The 23,972-nt window shown below is 38.4% G+C and overlaps 1 protein-coding gene across 5 annotated transcripts in view; it reads left to right on the top strand.

Annotated features, from left to right (window-relative positions):
* Positions 1-23,972, top strand: part of LOC125226126 (transcription factor cwo) — a 58,879-nt gene that overhangs the window by 32,773 nt on the left and 2,134 nt on the right. The window contains exons 2-9 of one of the 5 annotated variants that reach the window (XM_048130003.1): positions 7,316-7,415; positions 16,498-16,681; positions 20,361-20,522; positions 21,050-21,220; positions 21,692-21,769; positions 22,675-22,862; positions 23,118-23,255; positions 23,727-23,817. In XM_048130003.1, coding sequence (XP_047985960.1) covers positions 7,316-7,415; positions 16,498-16,681; positions 20,361-20,522; positions 21,050-21,220; positions 21,692-21,769; positions 22,675-22,862; positions 23,118-23,255; positions 23,727-23,817 — 1,112 coding nt within the window. Of the gene's footprint in view, positions 1-7,315; positions 7,425-16,497; positions 16,682-20,360; positions 20,523-21,049; positions 21,221-21,691; positions 21,770-22,674; positions 22,863-23,117; positions 23,256-23,712; positions 23,818-23,972 lie in introns of all 5 variants that reach the window. The other 4 variants (XM_048130002.1, XM_048130006.1, XM_048130005.1 and 1 more) reach the window with 4 other exon arrangements.

Raw genomic sequence — 23,972 nt, 5'->3', positions numbered from 1 at the left:
ATATAATAATAAATAATAGGTACATAATTGGAGATACAAACCCTGATTGGTGCATGCATTCGAAATAATGTAGGCAAAACCAAACCAATTGCTTTTGTTGGGTAGGGGGACTTTGTATCTATACGAGTATACCTAAGTTATAAGCGCTGATGGCCTGGCGGTAAGTGCGTGCGACTTTCAATCCGGAGGTCGCGGGTTCGAACCCCGACTCGTACCAATGAGTTTTTTGGAACTTATGTGCGAAATGTCATTTAATATTTGCCAGTCGCTTTTCGGTGAAGGAAAACATCGTGAGGAAACCGGACTAATCCCAATAAGGCCTAGTTACCCTTCGGGTTGAATGGTCAGATGGCAGTCGCTTTCGTAAAACTAGTGCCTTCGCCAAATCTTGGGGTTAGTTGTCAAAGCGGACCCCAGGCTCCCATGAGCCGTGGCAAATGCCGGGATAACGCAAGGAGGATGATACCTAAGTTATATTGTAATATAACACATATTCTTTCTAGGTTTTCTGTAGACGCGTGTCTAAAACATGTGACATCTGTGAAACACATGTTTACTACCTACTACTGTACTAGCCATAAACAAACTATTTCAAAATTTACTTTTCTTATTCGTATCTTGTGTTTTCTCTACAACGTGACTCTTATACAAACGTTATACATACAGGGTGGTCCAAACCTTAACGTCAAGAATTTTTTTTAGATTCCTCACATCATTGGGCTATCAGATTATACCCCCATGTATATTAGCCGATTTTTTGTAGTTTTTGAGTTACGAATTTTTGATTTTTTTTCCTAAATAAAAAAGGTTGAGTCTTTTTAGTAGTTTCTTTTTGCATAATTGTCACTACAAACGATGGATTACAGGAAAAAAATAGTAAAAGTTCTAAAACAATTGTAAAACGAATCTCTGAATTTGTAAAAAGATAAATCAAAAGATACAGCCATTAACATGTGCTCACTCAGTTCTCACAAACTACCAACGAAAACAGTGAATATATTCATTTAACATATAATATTTATATACTAACATTTAGTAAAAAATAGGCCAACCTACCTCTATAAATATTAGATCACCTAGTGACGTATTAAATTTTTTACAAATAGTTTCTTATGCTCACTCAATCCACACACTTTTGAAAAGCCGAATTTTGATGAAAAACATAAGATTTAGACCGCTATTATATGTGTATAGTTTAGTAAAAGTGAAATGGGAATTTGTAAAATACAAAACGAACCACTAACGTGTCAGGTTTTTTATAATAAATTTTTGTAAGTGCTCACTCAGTCCACACGTTTTGAGAAAGTTAAAAATGTAAATATCTTACGATTTGTAGCACCTAAGACACTCGAAAGTACTTCAACATTTAGTAAAAATTTTTACTAAATATCCACCATCTAATATTTAATATTAGTTGTCTGGTTTTAAAGATATTCAGACATAACTTTTCTCATACAAATGTATCAAGTAGGGTGACCACACTATGTCGGCTCCTGATTTTCCCCACCTTCCCATTGTCATATTGAGATTGGGGAGTTTCGTTCGTTCAATTTTGATAATATTAAACTAATACCATATTAATTATCCACCTGCAAACTGTTTTTAGATTATGTTCTTGGCCTAGTGATGATGTGTATTGTGTAATTTTTATCGACGTCAGGATAATAACCATATCGACATGCATGCATTAAAAACGACATGAATGATAATTGGTAAGAAACAAAGAATATAATACTTCACTAGTAAGAAACCAGAACCTGGTAATCTAATCGCGCTAACAGATGAGCGTACCGGATTTGTAAGTGGGAGCGAGAAATAGTTATTCTTTTCTCGCTCCCACTTACAAATCCGGTAAACTATTATCAAAATTGAACGAAACTCCCCAATCTCAATATGACAATGGGAAGGTGGGGAAAATCAGGAGCCGACATAGTGTGGTCACCCTGCTTGATACATTTGTATGAGAAAAGTTATGTCTGAATATCTTTAAAACCAGACAACGAATATAAAATATTAGATGGTGGATATTTAGTAAAAATTTTTACTAAATGTTGAAGTACTTTCGAGTGTCTTAGGTGCTACAAATCGTAAGATATTTACATTTTTAACTTTCTCAAAACGTGTGGACTGAGTGAGCACTTACAAAAATTTATTATAAAAAAACCTGACACGTTAGTGGTTCGTTTTGTATTTTACAAATTCCCATTTCACTTTTACTAAACTATACACATATAATAGCGGTCTAAATCTTATGTTTTTCATCAAAATTCGGCTTTTCAAAAGTGTGTGGATTGAGTGAGCATAAGAAACTATTTGTAAAAAATTTAATACGTCACTAGGTGATCTAATATTTATAGAGGTAGGTTGGCCTATTTTTTACTAAATGTTAGTATATAAATATTATATGTTAAATGAATATATTCACTGTTTTCGTTGGTAGTTTGTGAGAACTGAGTGAGCACATGTTAATGGCTGTATCTTTTGATTTATCTTTTTACAAATTCAGAGATTCGTTTTACAATTGTTTTAGAACTTTTACTAAATGATCAGCATATTTTTTTTTATTTTCGGAAGGTGCTCACTCAATCCACACACACACGAAAAAAAATCAGCTTACTCAATTTGATGCAAGTTGGAAAAAATACTAACTTTACAACGCACGTTGTAAAATTACCGAAAATTGTATGTATGTAGTGTGTTTTGAACGCAAAACTTTGAAGTTGGTATTTTTTTTATTCAACTTGTATCAAAGTGATGACGCTGATTTTTTTTTCAGCAAATGCACCGTTTATAGTGATGATTTTACAAAAATAAACTAGTAAAAAACTCAACAGTTTTTTATTAGAAATTAATTTCTTCACTCAAGAATTTCTCAAGAAAGAAAATTTTAAAAATTGGTAACTCGAAAACTACAAACAATCAGCCAATTGTACATGGGGTATATTCTGATAGCCCATGATATGAGGAATCTAAAAAAAAACGTTTTGACGTCAAGGTTTGGACCACCCTGTATAAATGTATCTCAACAAAATAAATACATAACATAAGCGCAGGCAAACATGAACTGCTACGTACAGTACAGTGCACGTGTATCATGTATTATGTTATGACAAGTATAAATGTACACCGGTATATTTTTTCTTCGAGTCACGTGCATCATATTCATATATTTAGGGTTTCGTATAGAAAGGTTAAAAGTTATTTTTCCGTATTACTTCGCAAAGTGGAAAGTTGGAAACTAGTGCATTCTTGCCGTCGAAACTTTCACAGGGCCGAAATTTAAAAATCTACAATACATGGTCGAAGACAAAATTCGGAACTCGTGTCGGTTTAAAACACTCCCTTCGGTCGTGTTTTTATTTATCGCCAGTCTATTTTCCTCTTTCCGCACTTGTATCGTAAATATCGTAATGTACTATTTCAATGTTCACGGTTTAAAATAAAATGTAAAATGTAGATGTTATAAGTTATACTAGTGTTGGGTTGCAAAGAGTGAGGATTTACCCTAACATATCAGGATATTTGGTCCTTTGTCACGATCAGGATTTTTAAAGTACTTATAACTCGACTATTCACTATTTAGGAGAGAAGTATAACTTAGGTAAAGGAATCAAGGGAAATGTATGTACCTAACTAAGTCTGGCTACAGCGTGTTATGGCGAGTACATATGTAGGCATATTAATAAATCGAGCAATTTTAGAAAGAGCAGTTTTTCCCTCTTGTCGGAAAACCTAAAAAAAAAAACTTTTCGATTTTTGCTTGTCGTGAGTCGACGTGACGCTACTGAACAATCACATTTTTGCTCAGAACTTACTCTTGGCCGATTTTCACAAACACGATGAATGACAATCGGATCATTTATTCATCGAATCAATGAAACATTCAAAAGATGTCGTATGTAGGTTTTTGAATTGGTAAGTGGCTACCTGGCGCGTAAAACAAATACAGGTATAGTCCAGATAAAAAGAAAAGAACTACGTGAAAAACTATAGCTAAGATTTTCTAATAACTTAAAAGATATAAATAGCATAATTATTTTAAGGATTTGATAACCCGGGCGAGTGAGCTTTGCCGGTTTATTACTTAAGTGATAATAAAGTACTTAAAAAAAAAAAAAATCCAGCTTTGCGTCCCAAAAGGATTTAGCCTCCTCAGGCCATTGCCCGGTCGGCCACAGGGTAAATACGCCCCTGGGCCCCATTTAATAAACATTACAATTCAACAATTTTGTAAAAAAGTGACATATTTGTAAAGTTTTGCTACAAGTGCTGTTTAATAAAACCTACAAATAAGTAAGAAACCTACAATTAGAAAATGTACAATTGTAACCATTGTAAAAGCCGTTTAATAAACATTTAAATATGTAAAAAACGCCTGTAGTTTACAATGACAACATTGTACTCACAAATTTGTAATGGTAACTTACAATTTACATAAAATGTAAATTTTCAACAAGTTCTCTATCATTTGGGCCCCATTTAATAAACATTACAATTCAACAATTTTGTAAAAAAGTGACATATTTGTAAAGTTTTGCTACAAGTGCTGTTTAATAAAACCTACAAATAAGTAAGAAACCTACAATTAGAAAATGTACAATTGTAACCATTGTAAAAGCCGTTTAATAAACATTTAAATATGTAAAAAACGCCTGTAGTTTACAATGACAACATTGTACTCACAAATTTGTAATGGTAACTTACAATTTACATAAAATGTAAATTTTCAACAAGTTCTCTATCATTTGGTTTACCGTTTAACTGTTTAATATTAAGTATGGAAATCAACAAAAAAATTAAAATTGTATCTCTCATTTACGTAAATAAGGATATTTTGTTTGGTCTGTTTAGTGAAAAATTAATCGCACGAGATTAAAATAAAGAAGTGGATAGAGATTGCCGAGCAACTGAAATCCTTGAATATGTATAAAAAAAGGCTAGAATACTCCATATGCATCTGCTACCACATGATATTGAGAGCCACAGCTCATCCAGTGCAACGCACACAAAATCTGTTCAGTGTGTGAAAGAGCTGCATTTCTATTAGTCTCACTTTGAAGATAACCCCTATTTGGCCTATTGCCCTATTCTTAAAAGTAAATATTCGACGGTAGTTATGCTCACCCGAATTTTTCATTGAACGTAAATCCGTTACATCAAAGTAAAATGTATCCTTTTACGAAAAAATCGTCGATATTCATAATCGTCCCATTACTGTCACTATTAGTTGTTAGAACCATATTTTTTGATTATGCAGATCGTAAAGCACACTTCAAATCGAGTTTTGACACAGATTAATCTCCTGTCACGAATTGTACTACAATTTTCATACTATGTAAACTTGTAATTACAATTATGTGTTCAATAAAGCACATTTCCTTACAAAATTGTGGTACTTAAAAATCACCTGTCAAGTGAAAATGTTTATTGAACTAAATATGTAAAATTGTACTAAACTCCTACAATTATAAATTTTCCACTATGACAAATTTGTAACTTGTAATTTTTTTGAACAGAACCTAGAATTGTAAATTGTCGGTACAATTTAAGAGGCAATTTGTATTATTAAATGGGGCCCTGGGGCCTCCAAAATTTATCGGGGCCCCCTTTTCCATCGCAGTCCATCAGCAGGTTGCCAGGCCTGTGTCCTAAGTGCTTTTAGACCAAAAGGAAAATAGGAAAATCCGGCCCTGGTAAAGTGAACTCAGTCAACTCAACTACTTTTCTTTCCCACCTACTTACATAAACCGCTGATACGAGCATGACGTGACGTAGAGATATGACGACAAGCATGACTAACAACAGAATCGTAATAGCTCCTGTCAACACGTGAGACTAGATATCAGTCGTCATGAGATGGAACGTGACTTGGTGCATGCTTCTGTGGTGGAGTCACGGGGAATTTGAAACGGCAAAATCCTGACTACTTACTTGCATCCTGGCCATACTGGGTCATATTCCTGTAGAGTAAGACATGAAAGACACATTAAATTAAAATATATGGTGACACCATCTTATACAGAATCGACCTGTCATATTTCACTCAAGGTGAAGAATTGAACTGTAGGTTATTCTCACCAACATTTGTTCAGTGACTTTTAAAAATTATGAAGTCTTTAAATTTTTAATTTTTCATACAAAATAAATATTAGCTTCAATGTACGCCATTATTGTTGTCATTGACGTTGTCTGTCACACTTTAGACTTAACAGAATTCGCAATACATTACCTCTTAGAAAAAACTTTTAAGGGTAATAAAAATCAAAATACAAGTTATTTTTAAAAGTCGTCGAACAAATGTTGATCAGTATAAGGAGAATAGCCTACAGTTCAATTCTTCACCTTGGTTACAGGCCCCACTCTGTATAATACCTAATCTAATCGCAGCATTCCTAATTTCCCGGCGTAAACAAATGAAAGAAGGAAGGAAAGAAAATTTTTATATTTCTACTAGCTTTTTCCCGCGGCATCGCCCGCGTACTAAAAGTAATCTTATTCAAACGTTGAAGTTTGGAACCCCATTTCACCCCCTTGGGGGGTGAATTTTGAAAAATCCTTTCTTAGTGCTCCTCTATAGGTACCTTATAAGGAACCTACGTACCAAATTTGGAATATCTAGGACCAGTGGGTTCGGCTGTGCGTTGATATGTCAGTCAGTCAGTCGGTCAGTCAGTTTCTTCTTTTATATATTTAGAAGATTAGGTTTGTGTAGAATATGATAGTGATGGTATTAGGATTCTATTTGTATTTTTGAGTCGAGCAATGGTGAATCTACTTCATCGCAAACATCATACAATTATGACATTTGAATCAGGGTTTCCTGTTTTTGCAGTTAAAGACCACTTTCATTATTTAACATACAATCACGCCTGTATCCCATAATGAGGTAGGCAAAGTACATGAAACTACTAAAGTTTCAGTGCCACTTTTGGCAATTAAAGGGTTGAAAGAAAACGAAAATTGTGACTTGGCACTCTTGGCAGTGACAGGTTGCCAGCCTCTCGCCTACGCCACAATTTAACCCATACCCCATAGTCGACTTCTACGACACCCATGGGAAGAAAGGGGGTGGTGAAATTCTAAATCCGTCACCACACGGGGCTAAGGGTTTTAAAAATATATAAATGGGTTTACTCTTTGCCACAGACTAGACAAAGGCAAAGACGTGGCCTACGATGGAGAAGGCTCGCCCAGAAGATGCGTGTTCACCCTTGATTTGAGGGGCCGTAGACCCCAGTTAGTATTACCCTTATACCCCTACTTAGCTTATGAAATAAGTTATTTCCTAGAAACTTATATTTTTATTCTCTTGCAGCTACAACACAACCGAAGAGTTCCGGAACAGCGAGCACCTGGGCTTCGCAGTGCCGTCAGAGGACGAGGATTACCAGGCCGGCTTCCTGAAGAAGGGGAAGGTCGCCAGGGCAAGTTTATACATGCCCGCTTTTTTACTTGCCTTTACATTTACCCAGTACGGGCCGGTTGCATCAAACCGTCTGTCACCGTTAAAGCGTTCGTTAAATTTGACTGTATGGGAAGTTCCATAGATCTCTGCTGCGTGACGATGATTTGTCTGTCAAATGTGGTTGATGCAACTGGCCTTAAGACTGTGGACTGGGTATTTATGACGTTTGAATTCCACGTTCCGTTTTCCCTGTAGAACTAGCTAAGACGGACTATTATACTCCTACACCCCTAAAAATAGGATAGGATTCCTAGGGTGAAATAAAAAGGACCGTTCAATCTTTGCATGGTGACTTTTGAGGTCATAAATGTCTTAATGCTTGCAACTTTTACCATGGGACCAAAGCTGAAATCGCGAAAAAAATTGGGCTGTTTTTTTTTTATATAATGCTTAAGGTAGGTAAGACTTTTGCTTTGTAAATATAAATATTATAGGACATTCTTACACAGATTGTGTCCCACAAAAAGCTCAAAGAAGGCTACTGGTGCTTTTTACTCAGACAACTGATATATAAATATATAATACTTATATACATAGAAAACATCCATGACCACCTGCACAAATATCTGTGCTCATCACCAAATAAATGCCCTTACCGGGATTCGAACCCGGGACCGCGGCGTGGCAGGCAGGGTCACTACCGACTGCGCCAGACCGGTCGTCGGTGTTTTATAGAAATGAGCGGCATCATGAGATCATGACAGTTGAAATGTATGAAACAGCCAAATTTTTTTTTTTGCGATTTCAGCATAATAAACAAAGGCAAACGAGCAGACAGGTCGCCTGATGGTAAGCGAAATAGTATGCTTTAAGACGCTACAGGAGCGAAAATCTTAAAATGGAAAGGAGCCCCCCTTTCAATTTGGGAATTTTAGTTAAATATACTAGTGTAATTAACTAGATTTATCATAAAAAAAATTATCCATTAAACTTTTGAAAAACTCAGCTAAACACGATATCGCCATTCGTTTCGAACTTGACGAAATTACTTTAGGATACGCTACGATTTAAAGTAAAACATTTTAAAATTAAATTTGATTTTTCCGCGAACGATAGGAATTTACATAACATTTTTAAATAAGTAAACTTAAAAATGGAAAAATCCATTGGTCTCAGTTTTTTTTTTGGCTATATTCACAAATTTGAATCCAAAAGGGTATTTTTTTATGTTCCATAATCTATTAACACTTTTTTGGAAATTTTTGATGGGCTCTAGAGTCTTTAAAAATAAGAATAAGAATATAAAAAAATCAAAACGGTCCTACACAAATAAAAAAAAAATCTATATTGAAAAAATCATTGCTCTTTCTTCAAAAACCAGAGAGGAAATAGTCGAGAGCGTTTGAATGGATAACTCATTAGAAAGAGACCCTATGTCACTCTCCATCCCTTCAACTATTTCCGCTTAAAAAATCACGACAATGCGTCGCTCCGATTTGCCGTGAAGGAAGGACAAACAAACAGACACACACACTTTCCCATTTATAATATTAGTATGATTGACCCCTCCTGGGTACATAGCCGACTGGCACAAACGCTCACGAAACGAAACGCTCGTAGATATCTATCTCTATCGCTCTTACGTATTGGCGCGACAGAGCCAGACTACCTTTCGCGGCGTTTCGTTTTCTTTTCGCGTCCCAGAAATGCCATTCGGCTACGGCACCTGTATCGTCTTAAAAACATGAAAGAATCAAATGTAGTCCGAAACGCAATAGACAACACCAATGACATAAAAACCCGGTTGCAGTGTCAAACACCTCATAACAACATACATAAGTGTCGGATCCAGTCCGTTGCAATTCAGACTTTAGATCGTTCAAATGAGGTGTATTTTCCTAGCGGGTAGAGTAGGAGTTACGTGGCCGAGGCGCGGGCGGGGCTCGCAACGTGGAGGACGCACGTGGCTCGTCACGCGCCGGCCTAATGCCAATAAAATTATGCTGCATCTCGTATTACTGTACCTGGACACGAATTCGACTTGTTGGTGATCTTATCTTATCTTAAATCTGCGGGGGCCCTTACGGATACACTTCGACCCATCGGGATCTTTTGTGCAATTACCCCCTACGATCCTGAGATCCTTCAGCTATTCAGGAGCTTCTCGACCATCTCCACGTATCGGATGATGGGGCTCATGGGTAGCTCTCTGAAGTCGTAGCCTGCTCCAAAGTTCTTCATTCTTTGTCTGGCGATGGCGGCGACTTGTTGGTGATGGTGATATACTCGTAACGATTTTGTAGGTTTAGTTATCTTTTGTGTGACTTATATGATTGTATGTTATGTGCGTATCATCATCCTTCTTGGGTAAGCCCGGCATTCGCCACGGCTCGTGAGAGCCTAGGGTCCGCTTTGACAATAATCCCATATCATACAGGGTGTATTTCAGGGATGTAACGGATGTGGTTTTAACGGAACCGGAAGCGGAAGCGGAAGTTTTGAATTTAGTTTAACGGAAGCAGAAGCGGAACCGGAACCAGAAGCGGAAGTTATAGATGTTAAAACGAAATGAAAAAATACCACATAGGTATAACATAAACCAAAACTAATTAAATTACCTAGAACTTTTAGGTGTTTACTGTTCAGCCTGTAATCAGCAGTTTGTAATCAGCCTTTAGGCCCACGTAGGTTTTAAAAACGAAAAGAAAAGTTACCTGATATTTTATCTTAAGTATATCATTCATTACAATCCAAAAATTTAAATCACCTTGAACTTTAAGATTGTTTGTTGTTTAGGTAATCACTAAAAATCACATAAGAATCCTTTTAAACCTTTATTATGCCGTAAAAGGTTTTAGAAACGAAAAGAAAACTTACTCGTAGGTAGTATAATACAATCCAAAACTAACCAGTAAAAATTATATGTGTAATTGTTAGCACACAATTAAATTTTTAAATTAAATGGAGTGATTGTAAAAGAAGTAAACTGTATTTAATAAACAAATCTAAGGGGAGCTTCTAAGGGGATCGTAGATAAGCCCTGCACCACTGAATAGTTGTTCACTCGCTACTAACTAGGTGGACAGGACAAATATTGGCGCGCAATGGAATGAAGCGATTAATGTTTAGTATCGCAGCACGTGGCAAGCGGAGAGATGAGCGAATGATAGGTATAGACCTGTTGGTCTTTGATGTACGCCGCTCATGTCTCACCGTCGCGCTAGGTTCCGACATCCGTTATAACTTCCGTTTGAAAAATAACAGAACCGGAACAGAAGCGGATGTGTAAAACAAAACGGAAGTTCTGCAGTAACGGAAGCAGAAGCAGAACTCCGTTACATCCCTGGTGTATTTTATAGCGGGTAAATGAGAGTAATAAAAAAAAACAATTGTTTAGGGATTAGTGACGTGAGCAAAAAAATCATCTTAGGGCCACTTGCACTAACGAAAATGGAGGGTTAACCCGAGGCTTCACCCACCATTTTATATGGAATTTGACAGTTGACAGCACACAAACCCTGAGTTAAGTGGTTGGTGCAAGTGGGCCTTAGAAAATGTGTACTAATACCAAATCGCGTATCGGGTCGGGTACGCTTCCAGAGCCAAGCGCGGATCCAGCTTCGTGCCCAGGGGGGTCACGTGGTCTATTTGTATGGCCAACCTGGGCTCCAGGGGGGGGTCATGACCCCCATGACCCCCCCCTGGATCCGCGCATGTCCAGAGCACGCGGTAAATTGGTACGCGCTCTGTTATTAAAGTTATTATTCTCAATAATTGAGTTAAACATACATAATTCATTTCTGTAATTTTTACGCGAAGTGTCACATTTTTTTTTTTGCCTTTGTTTCAGAAAAATGTTAAAAAAACTTTTTTTACATGATTTTGATGTGAAAAATAATCCTTAATTCATGGGCTACCAAGCAAAAAAAAAAACCATCATCGTACTTAATGTACTACCTTTTTTTACAATTTGCATTCATAGGCCGAGAGGTAGAAATTTTTCGAAAACTGAATGACTACCGATCTTCGACCCCCAATTGACTGGGCTAAAAACATTGCAAATAACGTATAGAATAACCCCTTTGAAGGAATCGATCGAATTACCAGTCACCCTGCAGGAAGCATGGTCGCGCGATAGACGATAAAATATCAGGCCGTCCCTATCGCACTTACAAATAGTGCGATAGGGACGGCTGTAAGCGCGACCATTAATGTTTAATACTCGTACATATTTATAACAGCCCGGCGTGGGAGCACCATAACTTATCGTTAATTTTCCTTTTTAACCCCCGACGCAAAAACGACGGGGTGTTATAAGTTTGACGTGTCTGTCTGTCTGTTTGTCTGTCTGTATGTCTGTGGCATCGTAGCTCCAGAACGGATGAACCGATTTCGATTTAGTTTTTTTTGTTTGAAAGCTGAGTTAGTCGGGACTGTTCTTAGCCATGTTTCATGAAAATCGGTCCACTATGTCGCGTTTTAATTTTGTGGTTTGGTTATTCGTGACGGTATCGGTATTTATAAGCAAATACCTACAAAGCTATCTACTTTTTGTGAAATCAGTTAAAGCCGCCGCGTCAGCAATTTGTGCAAAATATGAGTTTTTCCATGAAAATGTCTGGAGCTGCATATTTTTTTTTTTTTTATTTTCTTTATTAAGGAAAACAAACAGCATTATATAATACATTGTAAATCGTACATTTAGGTGGATCATAAGCCAATGAAGTTTTCACTAATAGGTAACACTTATGTGTAAAAGTATGCACAAAGTTATAAATTTAAGCTAGTGTAACATAAGTTACTTTAGTACAAAACGTTACAAAATTATTATTTTTTGATACAAATGCATGCAAAAACTTAATTATAAAGTATTTCTAATCGTGTTTACATAACTAGTATACTTTTGATGAAAGATATCGGTATGGCTATACATAGTATTATGGGTGGAGCAGGCTCTTATAGTAAAACGATTTGTTGAGTAATTATTCCTACATGGCTTTACAGCAAAGGTATTTTTGGAGCGAGTACGCAGACCGGAGCATTTAAGAGATATGTTACTTAATAGATATGGAGAATCAACAATATTATTGATAATTTTATAAAGTAAGATCTGGTCACTGTGTTCTCTACGTTTCTGCAAGGGTACAATATCGTTGAATGTAACATTCTTAAATTTAGTTTTCAGACGATTTATGAATTTCTTTTGAATGCGTTCAATTGAGTTAATATAACAATGATATTGTGGGTTCCACGTCGTAGATACATATTCTAATTGAGACCGTACAAGTGTTTTATATAAAATTTTAAGAGTATTACAGTTTTTAAAATCACTTCCTTGTCTAAATATGAATCCCAACATTTTATAAGCTTTCGCGGTAATTTTCTGAATATGAGATGAGAATAGCAATTCCTGATCTAGTTGTATTCCCAGGTCCCTGATCTCAGTTACCTTTCTAAGTTTAGTGTTTAGTAAATTATAGTTATAAATAATAGGTTTACGTTTTCGAGAATAAGAAATAAAGGAACATTTATCAACATTCAAAACCAGCTTATTGTTAACACAATATTCTCCCAGGCGGTTCAAATCCTGTTGAAGTTCTAAGCAATCTTGTTCGTTCTTAAAGTTCTTTCTGGCCAAGGCTGCATTTTAATGCGCACCGCACGTGCACCTCGTGCCGCTATTCTAACAAGGTTTAAAGAAGTCGTTTAATAATATCATATCACAACTTTATAGTAAAAGGAAAGACTCCATAACTTTTTTTTTATAGCGGTGCTACACTGTATCGATTTTTTCACCACACCAGCAGGTAAAGGCTCTCTTTGCTATTCAAAAACGGATAGCAAAATTGTATTTTATCCACAAGAGTGCAAAGTAATTTCATATATTTTTTTACGTTTAAAATCGTGTTACGTTGCCTAGCAAGTTAAAGAAACTACCTGGTTATTTATTATATCTGAAGAATGAAGCGATGAAATATAATTTTAGCTATTTATGATGATTTTGAATCATAAATATTTAATAAATTGATAAATTTGATTCAGTTTGATGTTTAAATAATAGTCACCCCCTTATTCATAAACGTTCACTAAAGTTATCAAGCCGCTAAAGTTCGTTTGTCCCTTTCCGAGTTTTCCGACGTATTGGTGTGATAGAAAGGGACAAACGAACTTTATCGGCTTGATAACTTCTTATTCGTGTTGGTGTGGTGAAAAATTTTGTGTTTCACTCGGTGTCAAAGTTTGTTTAACCTTCGCTTCGTGCGTTTCCTCACAACGCTCAAGATTCCACTTCTCGGACCACTCGCTTCGCTCGCGGTTCAATATTGGAATTTCCGCTGGCTCGGGTATATCTGGTATAATCTGGGGACGATGTCTGTATGTTCATAGTGAATATTAGGTGTCAAGTTTTTTTATTTTAATTAATCGAGGCGTTTTTATATGAATGCTTAAAGGAATTTGCTTGTTAAAATTACCCGTCTACCCGTGGTGCCGTAGTAGATAGAAATAATTCACTACCCGTTTACACAAGTTCTCACAAGAAATAATTTGTTTAAAATACCTAATAAACTATTTCGGTCTATCTATAGGAGTTTTAATGATATACCCTGACCTAATTCGTCTACGTCCTTTAGTACAATGACCGTGTTCTCACAACGCTCGCACTCAGTTAAAAATTTTGATTATGTGCATTAAATAATTATAATCGCGATCGATATAGTTATTATTGTGTCGTTTTGTTCCTGCCAGACTGTCCCTGACACCTGACCTACCTCAATATTTACGTCGCCCGCCGCCATATAGAAATAGATAACTAGATTAACGAGCAAGGTCATGTGTGGTCGCACACAGCTAATTTGAGTGTTAATATCGTGAATAGTTTTGGTAGCCCTAACCTAGACCTCAGTGAAGGATCTAGACTTTGTTCAAGGGGGGACAAAAACAAAAATATGCCGAATTTGGCGCCCCTTGGATTCGATAAAGTTCAAATTTGGCGCCCCCTGGACTTGACGCCCCATGCCCTGGCTCGTCCCCTTTGCTTGACCTTGAGATCCGGCTTTGCCTGACCTACCTCAAACTGCTCTCGACACGTCTCAACTGTCTCAAGTACTAATTGTCCCATTCGTCACACTTTAGTGACGTGGTGTCACTGCGTAGTAGTTTCATACTCCTACTGTGAAAACTTGTACAATATGAATACCGAATTATTTTAGCTAGCTGCTGAAAAGTGCAGCGGAACGAAATGGTATTGTAAGTCGAGAGTTCTTTTCTTCGGTCAAACTCCAATTTTAGGTTAGGTATTTGACTTATTTGGGGTTCTAAAAAACCCTGACCATCGGCACTATCCCCAGCTCTCCCCGCGTTGCCTCTCGGTAGTATTTGTGAATTCGTAACCAGGCATACTCACTCATTGTTACTCAGATATGAGACAAAGAATCCTGACAATCTTGTCAACGGAAATCTTGACGTATAGCAACGTTGGCAACCTTCTCTACGGCTTGCAGGCGTTTGTTAGCCCTGCCTGCCCATCTGACCTACCTCACTCACACAAACTATTGTCCACGTGATTCTCAAGTATACTAATTGTCTGATTGTCTCATCCGCCACACTCGTCTTTCCACACCTATCGGTTCTTTGACAAAAACGCGAGCTTCGACTCGTATTATCAAGCTATTAAAGTTTAGTTTTGACAAATCTGCCGTCAACGGGAATGGAAATAGGTATCTATATGTGACGAGATGAACTGCGTAGTTTCCAACTCTGAGGCACGTGTTCAGTATGAATATTGAATACCAAAGTAGGTAATTTTAGCGCGCTATTTGCGGCTAAAACTGCAGCCGAGCTTGTTTTAGTGATGAGGTTATTTTTATCTGGATATGTTTTACAGCGAAGGGATTTTAGCAGTACATTTATGATAATGCATATGCACATTAGTCAGGGCCGGTCCGTTTTTCAGACCAATTCTATCCTTTCTCCAAGGATAGCATCACTACATCGTCCACGTACCTTTCGGAGCAGATTTTATTAAATAAGAGTCAATGGATTTGTTTTCATGACCCGCGGGGGTGACAATGAATTTGTTATTGTTACCCACAGAGAATCTCCTATAGAGTGGCAATCTTGTATATTTTGTTCGCGATACGAGTCACCAGTGTTTGGGGTGCGAGGAGCGGGCGGGGAATGTGTTAAGCGCGCTGTGATTGGCCGTTTCAAGGACGGCGGGCAGTCGCGCCAGATGAAAAGGGACAGAAGTATGACTGTCCCTCTACTGACGCGTAAGTGGCCAATGTAAGTTGACCTATGCCGGCTCTGAATAAATTATAAATATGACTTATTTGTGGAATGTAATGCCGTCTGTTTTTAAATTTGAGCTTCTTGTTACCTTTCCACACTACAGGTGGACATCTTTAAGGCATCAAAATACCCTTTTCCAATTTTTTAGTGCGAAAAACACGCGCTGCTTTCGGGTCTGTTACTTGGTCGATACTGATCGGGCACGGCGAGCGCCCGCGCTTATATCAGTGCAAATACTAGGAAGGCTGGCGACCGCGAGTCGTCTTGTAATGGATGTCTATAGGGGTTGGTCTGTGTTGTTACCATACTCGTAAATTGTTTGTTGTCTGATTATTTATGTGTTATATAATATATCTCAAATATGAAAGACTTCCTAATGACTGTATGGTATGCAAAAACGAAGTAATTAACTTTCGTTTTCGTAGCACGACAATGTTATATGCTGTCTAATATTGTTATATGCGAATGTTTTAGGTATATATATTACTAGAATTGAGGAATTACTAGAATTTGAAAATTGAGGAATGCTCTATACAATCTTTAACCCCCCATTTTAGAGAAGCTAGCAAGAGACAAAAAGTACCCCATGTCACTTTCCATCCCTTCAACTATATTTACTTAAAAAATCATGATAATTTGTCGCTCCGTTTTGACGTGAAGGACGGACAAACAAACAGACACACAAACTTTCCCATTTATAATATAAAATATTAGTATGGATAAATAATGAATCACCTCTATTCATTACTTAGTAGGTTCCAGGAGCGTAAGAAAGTCTAATATTCCTATTTTGTCCACAGCAAGATCCAATGTCCCACCGGATAATCGAGAAGCGTCGGCGGGACCGCATGAACAACTGCCTCGCCGACCTCTCCCGTCTCATCCCACCCGAGTATCTCAAGAAAGGCCGCGGCCGCGTCGAGAAGACCGAGATCATCGAGATGGCCATCCGCCACCTCAAGTTCCTGCAGGAGCGAGCCAATGGTTTGTACCATGGCCTTGCCTTGGGCTGCGATACGGTAATGTCCTTACTATGTCGGTGGAGTTGTTAGCCGCACGGGTTGCCAGTTTCGGTTTAAGGTATGAGGTAACTGAGGTGGCGAGCGCCGATGGGTTATTCAGGAGGGTTGTTTCGATTCGACATTTGCCACTTACACTGAGAGAAAATACAACCAGTTTTCATGTTCGTTCAACAAGTTTTTTGGTTAAAATAGCGCCTACGTGCTCTTTGGTTCAAACAACAAGCTACTTGTCATTTGAATCGGCAATATATTTGAATCAACAATACGATTTTATAAAAACAACCTGACACATATTGTTTTAAACATACGTTTGGCTGATTCAAACGGATAAACCGCAACAAGTCAAACTTGTTAAATTCACAATGCAAATTTCTCTCAGTGTAATGATAGTCTCTCTTAATGATAGACTCACTGATAGTCCAATATAAAGAACTAGTAAGTCGACGAGTGGGAAACCTCTGCGTCTCCCTATTAAAATCATTAAAAATATATATATGGCAGGACGGTAGGTATCTTTATGTTTGGGTTGTCATATGTTTCATCATATGTTAGGAACAGAGCATAGATGTTTTACAAGAGGTTCAATCGACAGTAATCGTTCAAATAACCCTTCTCAATAATTAACTTTACACCTATGTACCTAGTTACAGACCGGCGTAGGTCAGATAGGGTTAAATGTAGCCTGGCAATCATGATTTACATTTAATGTTTTACCGCGGATGACAGCTCCTTGCCCCTTATTTTTAAAGAACCCGCGATATCATAAATGTAGCCTTTAGAAGGGCCATGTATTCTGCTTCGATGGACGACAGAGAACATGTATAAACAACGAATTGACACAACACACATACTTCACATGGCATATCAAGGAAGATTAGATGAAATATATATGTATTAGGTAGATATACAGTATGTACAGATAGGTTAACTAGGTTTTTATACACCGACCGATTTAAAAGTTGTCCAGGGCTCACGACCTGCATAAATAAAGAACGTAATAAACGTGTCGTAAAATCGTGAAGTGGCAAAGGTGTTAATCTATATATATAAAAATGAAATGCGTTTGTTAGTTACCTATAAACTCGAGAACGGCTGGACCGATTTACGTAATTTTGGTATTGAAATGTTTGTATTAGACCGCAGAAGGTTTAGGCAGTGTAAAAACACGTAAATATTGTGATGATAATTAGAAAACAGTGATTCTTTTTTCCCATACAAATTGTTCCTACCTGACAACTTGACAATGACGTGACGTTAATGACAGGTGCGTTCCAAACTTACATTAATGACGGATGCGTTCCAAACGCATTGTGATTTTATTAATTTATCTTGGCAAAATAATGTGAAAATTAGTAATGGAATGGCAAAATAATGTGAAAATTAGTAATTATTCCGTTAAAGAAATAAGAAATAATACTAAATCGGAACGCACACGTCTGTTACAGCTATTTTAAGTAGTCTATGAAGTTGTCATTGTCAAATTGCTTGCCAGATTTATAAATTTTCTCTAATAGCTGTAACAGACGGTTAGATTTGGTTCGGGCCGGACCGGTCGGATTTGGTCCGCGTGCTCTACAGACGGCCGGATATGGTTCGGAGCGAATTAAATCCGCTGTCCGACTCGAACCAAATCTGACAGTTTGTTACAACTATTAATTTTATACTTCACAAAAGTAGTGATGAACCGGTACCATCGCAAATAAATAGTTACATTCGCTCCGTGCAAAACTTAGGCGAAGGAAACCGAAACGATCACAATCCTCAAGATCTCTACACACATGGCGATCGCTTGCTCGATTAGAGTGAGATAGAGCGATAGAGTGAGGCAATACATGTTTGTCCTTCTCTACCTATTGCTCCATATCACTCTAATCGTGCAACAAGTAGTTGATTAGGTGGATGTCACACTGGCTCCGATTCGCATCGCACAACCGGAGCCAGTGTATCATCCACCTTAATATGTAGCGGCCAGGTAATGCGGCTAAAAAATATTGCTTGAAATGAAATGAATGAGAATGAGCTGTCATAACAGAAAAAAAATCTGTTAAACTGTTATTGCCGTGATTTGAGTTTTGAGATAAAATAAAAATAGTATATTTTTGTAGTTGGAATAAACTAGCTTAAATGGTGTATTTTAAATGAATGGTAAAAAAACTCCAAATTGATTTCAAAAGTAATTTAAAGTATTACAGTTAGTAACTAAAACAACGCAATGACCACCGGATGATTGCCACAAGAGGAAAAAGGTAAGTCATCTTATCTCTTCAATAGGTATGTGCATAGCTGGGCACCGTTAATCAAATATTTAACTTCGATAATCGTTAATCCGTTACTAAAAAAGTTAACTTCGTTAATCGTTAATGCGATACATTTCAACAAATTTAACGTAAGTTAAAGTTAATCGATAATCCGTTAACGCGTGAAAAAAAAATATTTTTACTGTAGGTATATATTTAGTTGTATCAGTAATCCACTATAATGTATTATATTACTGTAAAAGCCCGAATTACAGCAAGCCTATTGAACTCTAGGCTACATGTGGAAGGCAGTGATTGCCTGAGCTACTGCCAAGAACTGTGTCAGGAGAGCTGCAAGATCACAGCAGGCGGAAGCCGGGTAGAAGCTAGGGAAGAGAATGTGGTCTTAAATTGGGTTCGAATTTGCTGCCCTGTCACTAGAACCACAGTATAATCTAGAACAGTTGCCATGGTAAAACTTAGGATTCATCGAATCAACGTTGGTAAAAGCGAACCCATGTGAACAACAATTCTTTAGGTAATATTTGGGCTTTTGGCGATCAAAATCGGTAAAAGCTGGGATTTACCGGTTAAATCCTAGGATTTTCCGTACTTCGGACTTTTACAGTAGCGTGTTTTTCGCGGCGCTGCCCTACTAAATTAACGATTAACGGACTCGGAGAAATTTAACGGAAGTTAACGAGTCCGTTAACATTTTTTAGAGTTAACAGTTAATCCGTTAATCGAAATGTTAACTTCGTTAATTAACGATTAACGGATTAACGAGTTAATGCCCAGCTATGGGTATGTGTATATTAAATAGGTACGCTATAATGTAATTAATGATGTAGCTACTTAATTGTGTCAAGTAAAAATGGTCACTTCTTTGCCTTGCCCCATGTTTTGCGCCTCCAAGTATAAGGCGATACGAAGTACGCCGGGCAGCTAGTATTATATAAATAAATGCGTATAACAAGCAAAACACGCGTTTGACCGCGTTTTCTAAAGGCCACGGCACTGAATAAATAATAATAGGTACCTTACCGGCTTCGAAGAAACACTAAAAATGCACTGCTATACTTCACTCAACTTTAGTAGGTCCTTTTTACCTGAACGTACATCATAATAATACGATTAAAAGGAGTAGTTATGCTATACATCTGTATCTTGTAGGTACTTTCAATCAATGAAAATGAACAGAGTGTAGGTTCTTAAGTACTAAAAATAATGCCGGGTCGTTCAAATAAGATGGGGAAATATCTCAGTTCCTACGATAATATTTAGGCCATAGCATAGCGAAAGCTTTGATAGTGGAAGAAAAATACGATGCTTAGGCAGGGTGTGTTTAATCCAATGCGTTGGCACCAGCGCATCAGTTCCATTTTGTCGCGGATTCTGTTCTAGCGGCCGAGAGAGCGGCGGGCGAGGAGTTCCGAGCTGGGTTCCAGGAGGCACTTGCTGAAGCAGCCAGGTTCCTGGTGGAGGTTCAAGGACACGGGCCAGCTGATGGGCTATGTGTGAAGCTAGCATCTCACCTGCAGAGACACATGGAGATGATTACTAAAGGTAAGCTCCATTCAGTTCTATATAGTTTAGTGAATCATTCCAGGAAGCTCTTGCTGAAGCAACCAGGTTCCTGGTAGAAGTTCAAGGGCTGCCGAGCTACGGGTCGCCTAATAGACTGTGTGTGCAGATCACCTCACATGTGGAGAGATTACACTTGACATGGAGAATATTAATCACTAAAGGTAAACTCGGTTCAGTTTGACTCCAAAGCGCCTGCGTTTAGAAGCCTTTCTAGGAGGCTCTCACAGAGGCAGCTGGTTTCCTGATGGAAGTTCAACTAATTCAAGGCTACGGACTAGTTGACGAACTGTCAACTGCGTGTGCATCTGTAGCTTGGTTACAGAGGCACGTGGAGCTGGAGATGAGTTCCTCTCTGAATCTGCCCTAACAGATAGTCAGACATCACGGCTAAGGGTTTCAGCACCGCTGCTTTCTGGGCGTCCACTGTTTACAGGAACCCTTAAGCAAGAAGAATGTGCGTCACTTGATGACTTGATTCCACCCTAATAATGTTTTTCCCTCTCCAGGCGAGGCCCCGCGCGAGAAGCGCCACCCCACCTCCTCCTCGGACACGGCCAGTTCTTCCAGCTCCTCGCACAGCCACGTGCCCCGCGAGGGCGTGATCGCGCGCCGCCTGGAGCCCCCCCAGCCCGAGACATATGACCAGCCGCAGCAGTACCCTATGGAGTGCGATAGAGGTATGACCTGGGGTTTAGAGAGCTGGTTTGGCTACTTGCTTCGTGCCGATCGGAAAAGATTATTTTTCGAGCTTCAGCATCAAGCATGGGGCAACTGACGTGCTTGTAGGAGGTAACCAAACCTATGGTCCCTCAAAGGGATAAGTTCGCCTTTGTACTTCACATCTCAATGTATGCTTTTTTTTTATGTGTTTTTGTACAATAAAGAGTTACTACCTATGGTAGTATCAGCGTCAGCCAAATAACATATGTTCTTGTCAATTTCCCACATTTCTTTCTAGACTTTTAGTTTTCCTAGAGTAATTTCATTCTGTTGATGGTGTTTCAGTAGATACTCGCAAATCTCGCAATAACCCAAATTAAATTTGATTCCAAATTGAAGAATCTCGTTTAAACTAAATGTATGTTTGTAGAGTTGGCCCTATCTTGTCACCAAGTCCTTTGATATAAAGTATAAGAGGAATTCCACAGAAGGGCTGATCTCTAAAGCAGTCCGCACACTCCGGGGTGAGACGGTGCCACGGACTATGCCGGATCGCTATCGCACCGGTAATTAGTTATAATACCTGGCTGTATGTTATGCTCTCAGATACACTTGTAAATTTTACTTAATGTACTAAAATAGATATACTAAAGAAGGAGCGCCATTCCACCGGTGTTCGAGCCGGGAATCGAACCTGGGTCTTCAGCTACACGGTTTAAAACTAGACCTACCGACCACAAATATAGCAAGTATACTAGTAGGCACCTTTGACCAACTCTATAGACGAGCAATGTATGCTTGCATCTCTTATAAATACGAATCTTTGCAATTTAACAAGGTTATTTGCTAGAAACATATGAGATTGTCGTCTCTCATTCTGTGGTAGAGTAAAACTTACAAATGTATCTCGGACCTATATGGGGAAGGCCGGTGAAAGAAAATTGTAGATGGCGCTAGAGATAGGGAGAACTTAAGGAAACCATATACAATCAGTAAACAGTTACCTTCCCCATAGCTTTAATCGTGTAAAGGGATCTAAAATTGAATCATATTCGTTAAATGCCTTATCTGAAATCCCGCAACACAAACTATTTAAAACATCATTGGTAATGTGTGTGTATTGTGTAATAAATTGTTTATACAGAATCCATGAATCTCCTAAAGGCTTAATAGATATGTCCTTAAGAACTTATTTGTATGTAGGTTTCAAAGACTTTAAAGAAATTGGAATCATCGATTTCTTATAGTTAAATCGTAGGAAATAATCACAACTTATGTACATGCAATATGGGTACTTGTCTACCAATCTCTATCTCCTTTTTTCCTGCTTTAGAAAACCCTTTTTTAAAGCATTTTTGTACTTGTTATAAAATCATGATGGCTACTGTTAAAAAATTAAATTGACACAATAGCCTTTCGTGTGATTATGTATGAAGCGGAACAGTCGCTCGCATTCTCGCATTGCTTGCAGTGGCTAGCGTGGTCCCCACTCCCGAGGAGCCGCCTCCGGAAGGCGAGCCCATGGCGCTGGATGGCCGACGCAAGAGGGAACCAACGCTGCGGGCCATCAGGAAGCCAGAACATGGGGAGGACTTCTTACATTCGTACAAGTTCAAGAATTCTATTGAGAGAAGGTTTTCGAGGTCACAGGATTGCGAGGTAAGATCCGAATGCTTGCTTATATCTATCATTGTAGCACATAGATCGCCTGTCATTTTACATGACATGACAGGCGCGGCGCGGCAAAATTAAATGGGGGTTGAAATATCACAAACACGAATATTCAATTCGTTAAATAACAGCGGAAAGCCTATTCTTGTCTATTCCCGATCATATAGCAAATTATGTTTTTTGCTTTTTTGGCACTGTGCCTCCACTGATCTAAGTGATCTAACAATGTGATCCTATTTCCAGGCAACAGACATGACGGTACGCGGCGCGCCGCACAAGAACTACGGGCACAAGCGGCGACGAGCCACCAAACCTGCCCCTTCGACAACCTCCACCTCCAACTCAGGGTCCACTGAGGATGCCCAGGACACCTCGCCTCAGGTACCAACTCCACTTGGATTCCTACCATTAATAGGAGCAACAACATCTTGTGTTTCTTAATAGTTATTAAGGCTGGTTTAGAATCACGCGGACCGACCGCGAGGAGCGATCTGCATCAGACTATATGTATTAAGTTCAGGGAGCGTTTTATGCGCGGACGACAACATCGTTCGCGTGACACTGGAACAAGCCTAAAAGCTCCGGACCGTCCAATGGTCAGCCCATAACCATATCAGCGTAGAGTGGCATAGACACATGGACAATTGGGGTTGCCCTTGCGTGCATACGTTATGTTATACACGCTAGATTGAGTTCGAGCCGAACTATCCATCAAGTCATTTTCTATAACGACTTATTGATGGTCACTTCCATAGAACACTGATCCTAGTGTGTGCCATTCTTATTTCATAGCTTGTATCCGTAACCTGTTATAGCAGTTAGTAAATGTAATATTCAGTTTATTCCCCGCAGGACACGTCGAGCGAGTCCCCTCACCACCACTACGAGAAGCCGCTGGCGCCACCAGCGCAGTACGTGCCTGTTTTCGCGCTCAACTCTCTCGGTAAATATTACATTATAACATTTATAACTTTCTTGATTGCAGTAAATAATTAAGGTATAAGCATGGTCTAAGAGATGGTATATTGCGTCAATAAAAATTCTGTAAAATTTGAATAGTTTAAGGGCGGTTTCAGACTAATGTACGTTGATTACCTA

The sequence above is a fragment of the Leguminivora glycinivorella genome, chromosome 5, assembly GCF_023078275.1.
Source record: "Leguminivora glycinivorella isolate SPB_JAAS2020 chromosome 5, LegGlyc_1.1, whole genome shotgun sequence".
In the NCBI taxonomy this organism is placed as follows: domain Eukaryota; kingdom Metazoa; phylum Arthropoda; class Insecta; order Lepidoptera; family Tortricidae; genus Leguminivora; species Leguminivora glycinivorella.
Note: the sequence above shows the minus strand (reverse complement) of the source record. Positions and strands in the feature narration are given on the sequence as shown.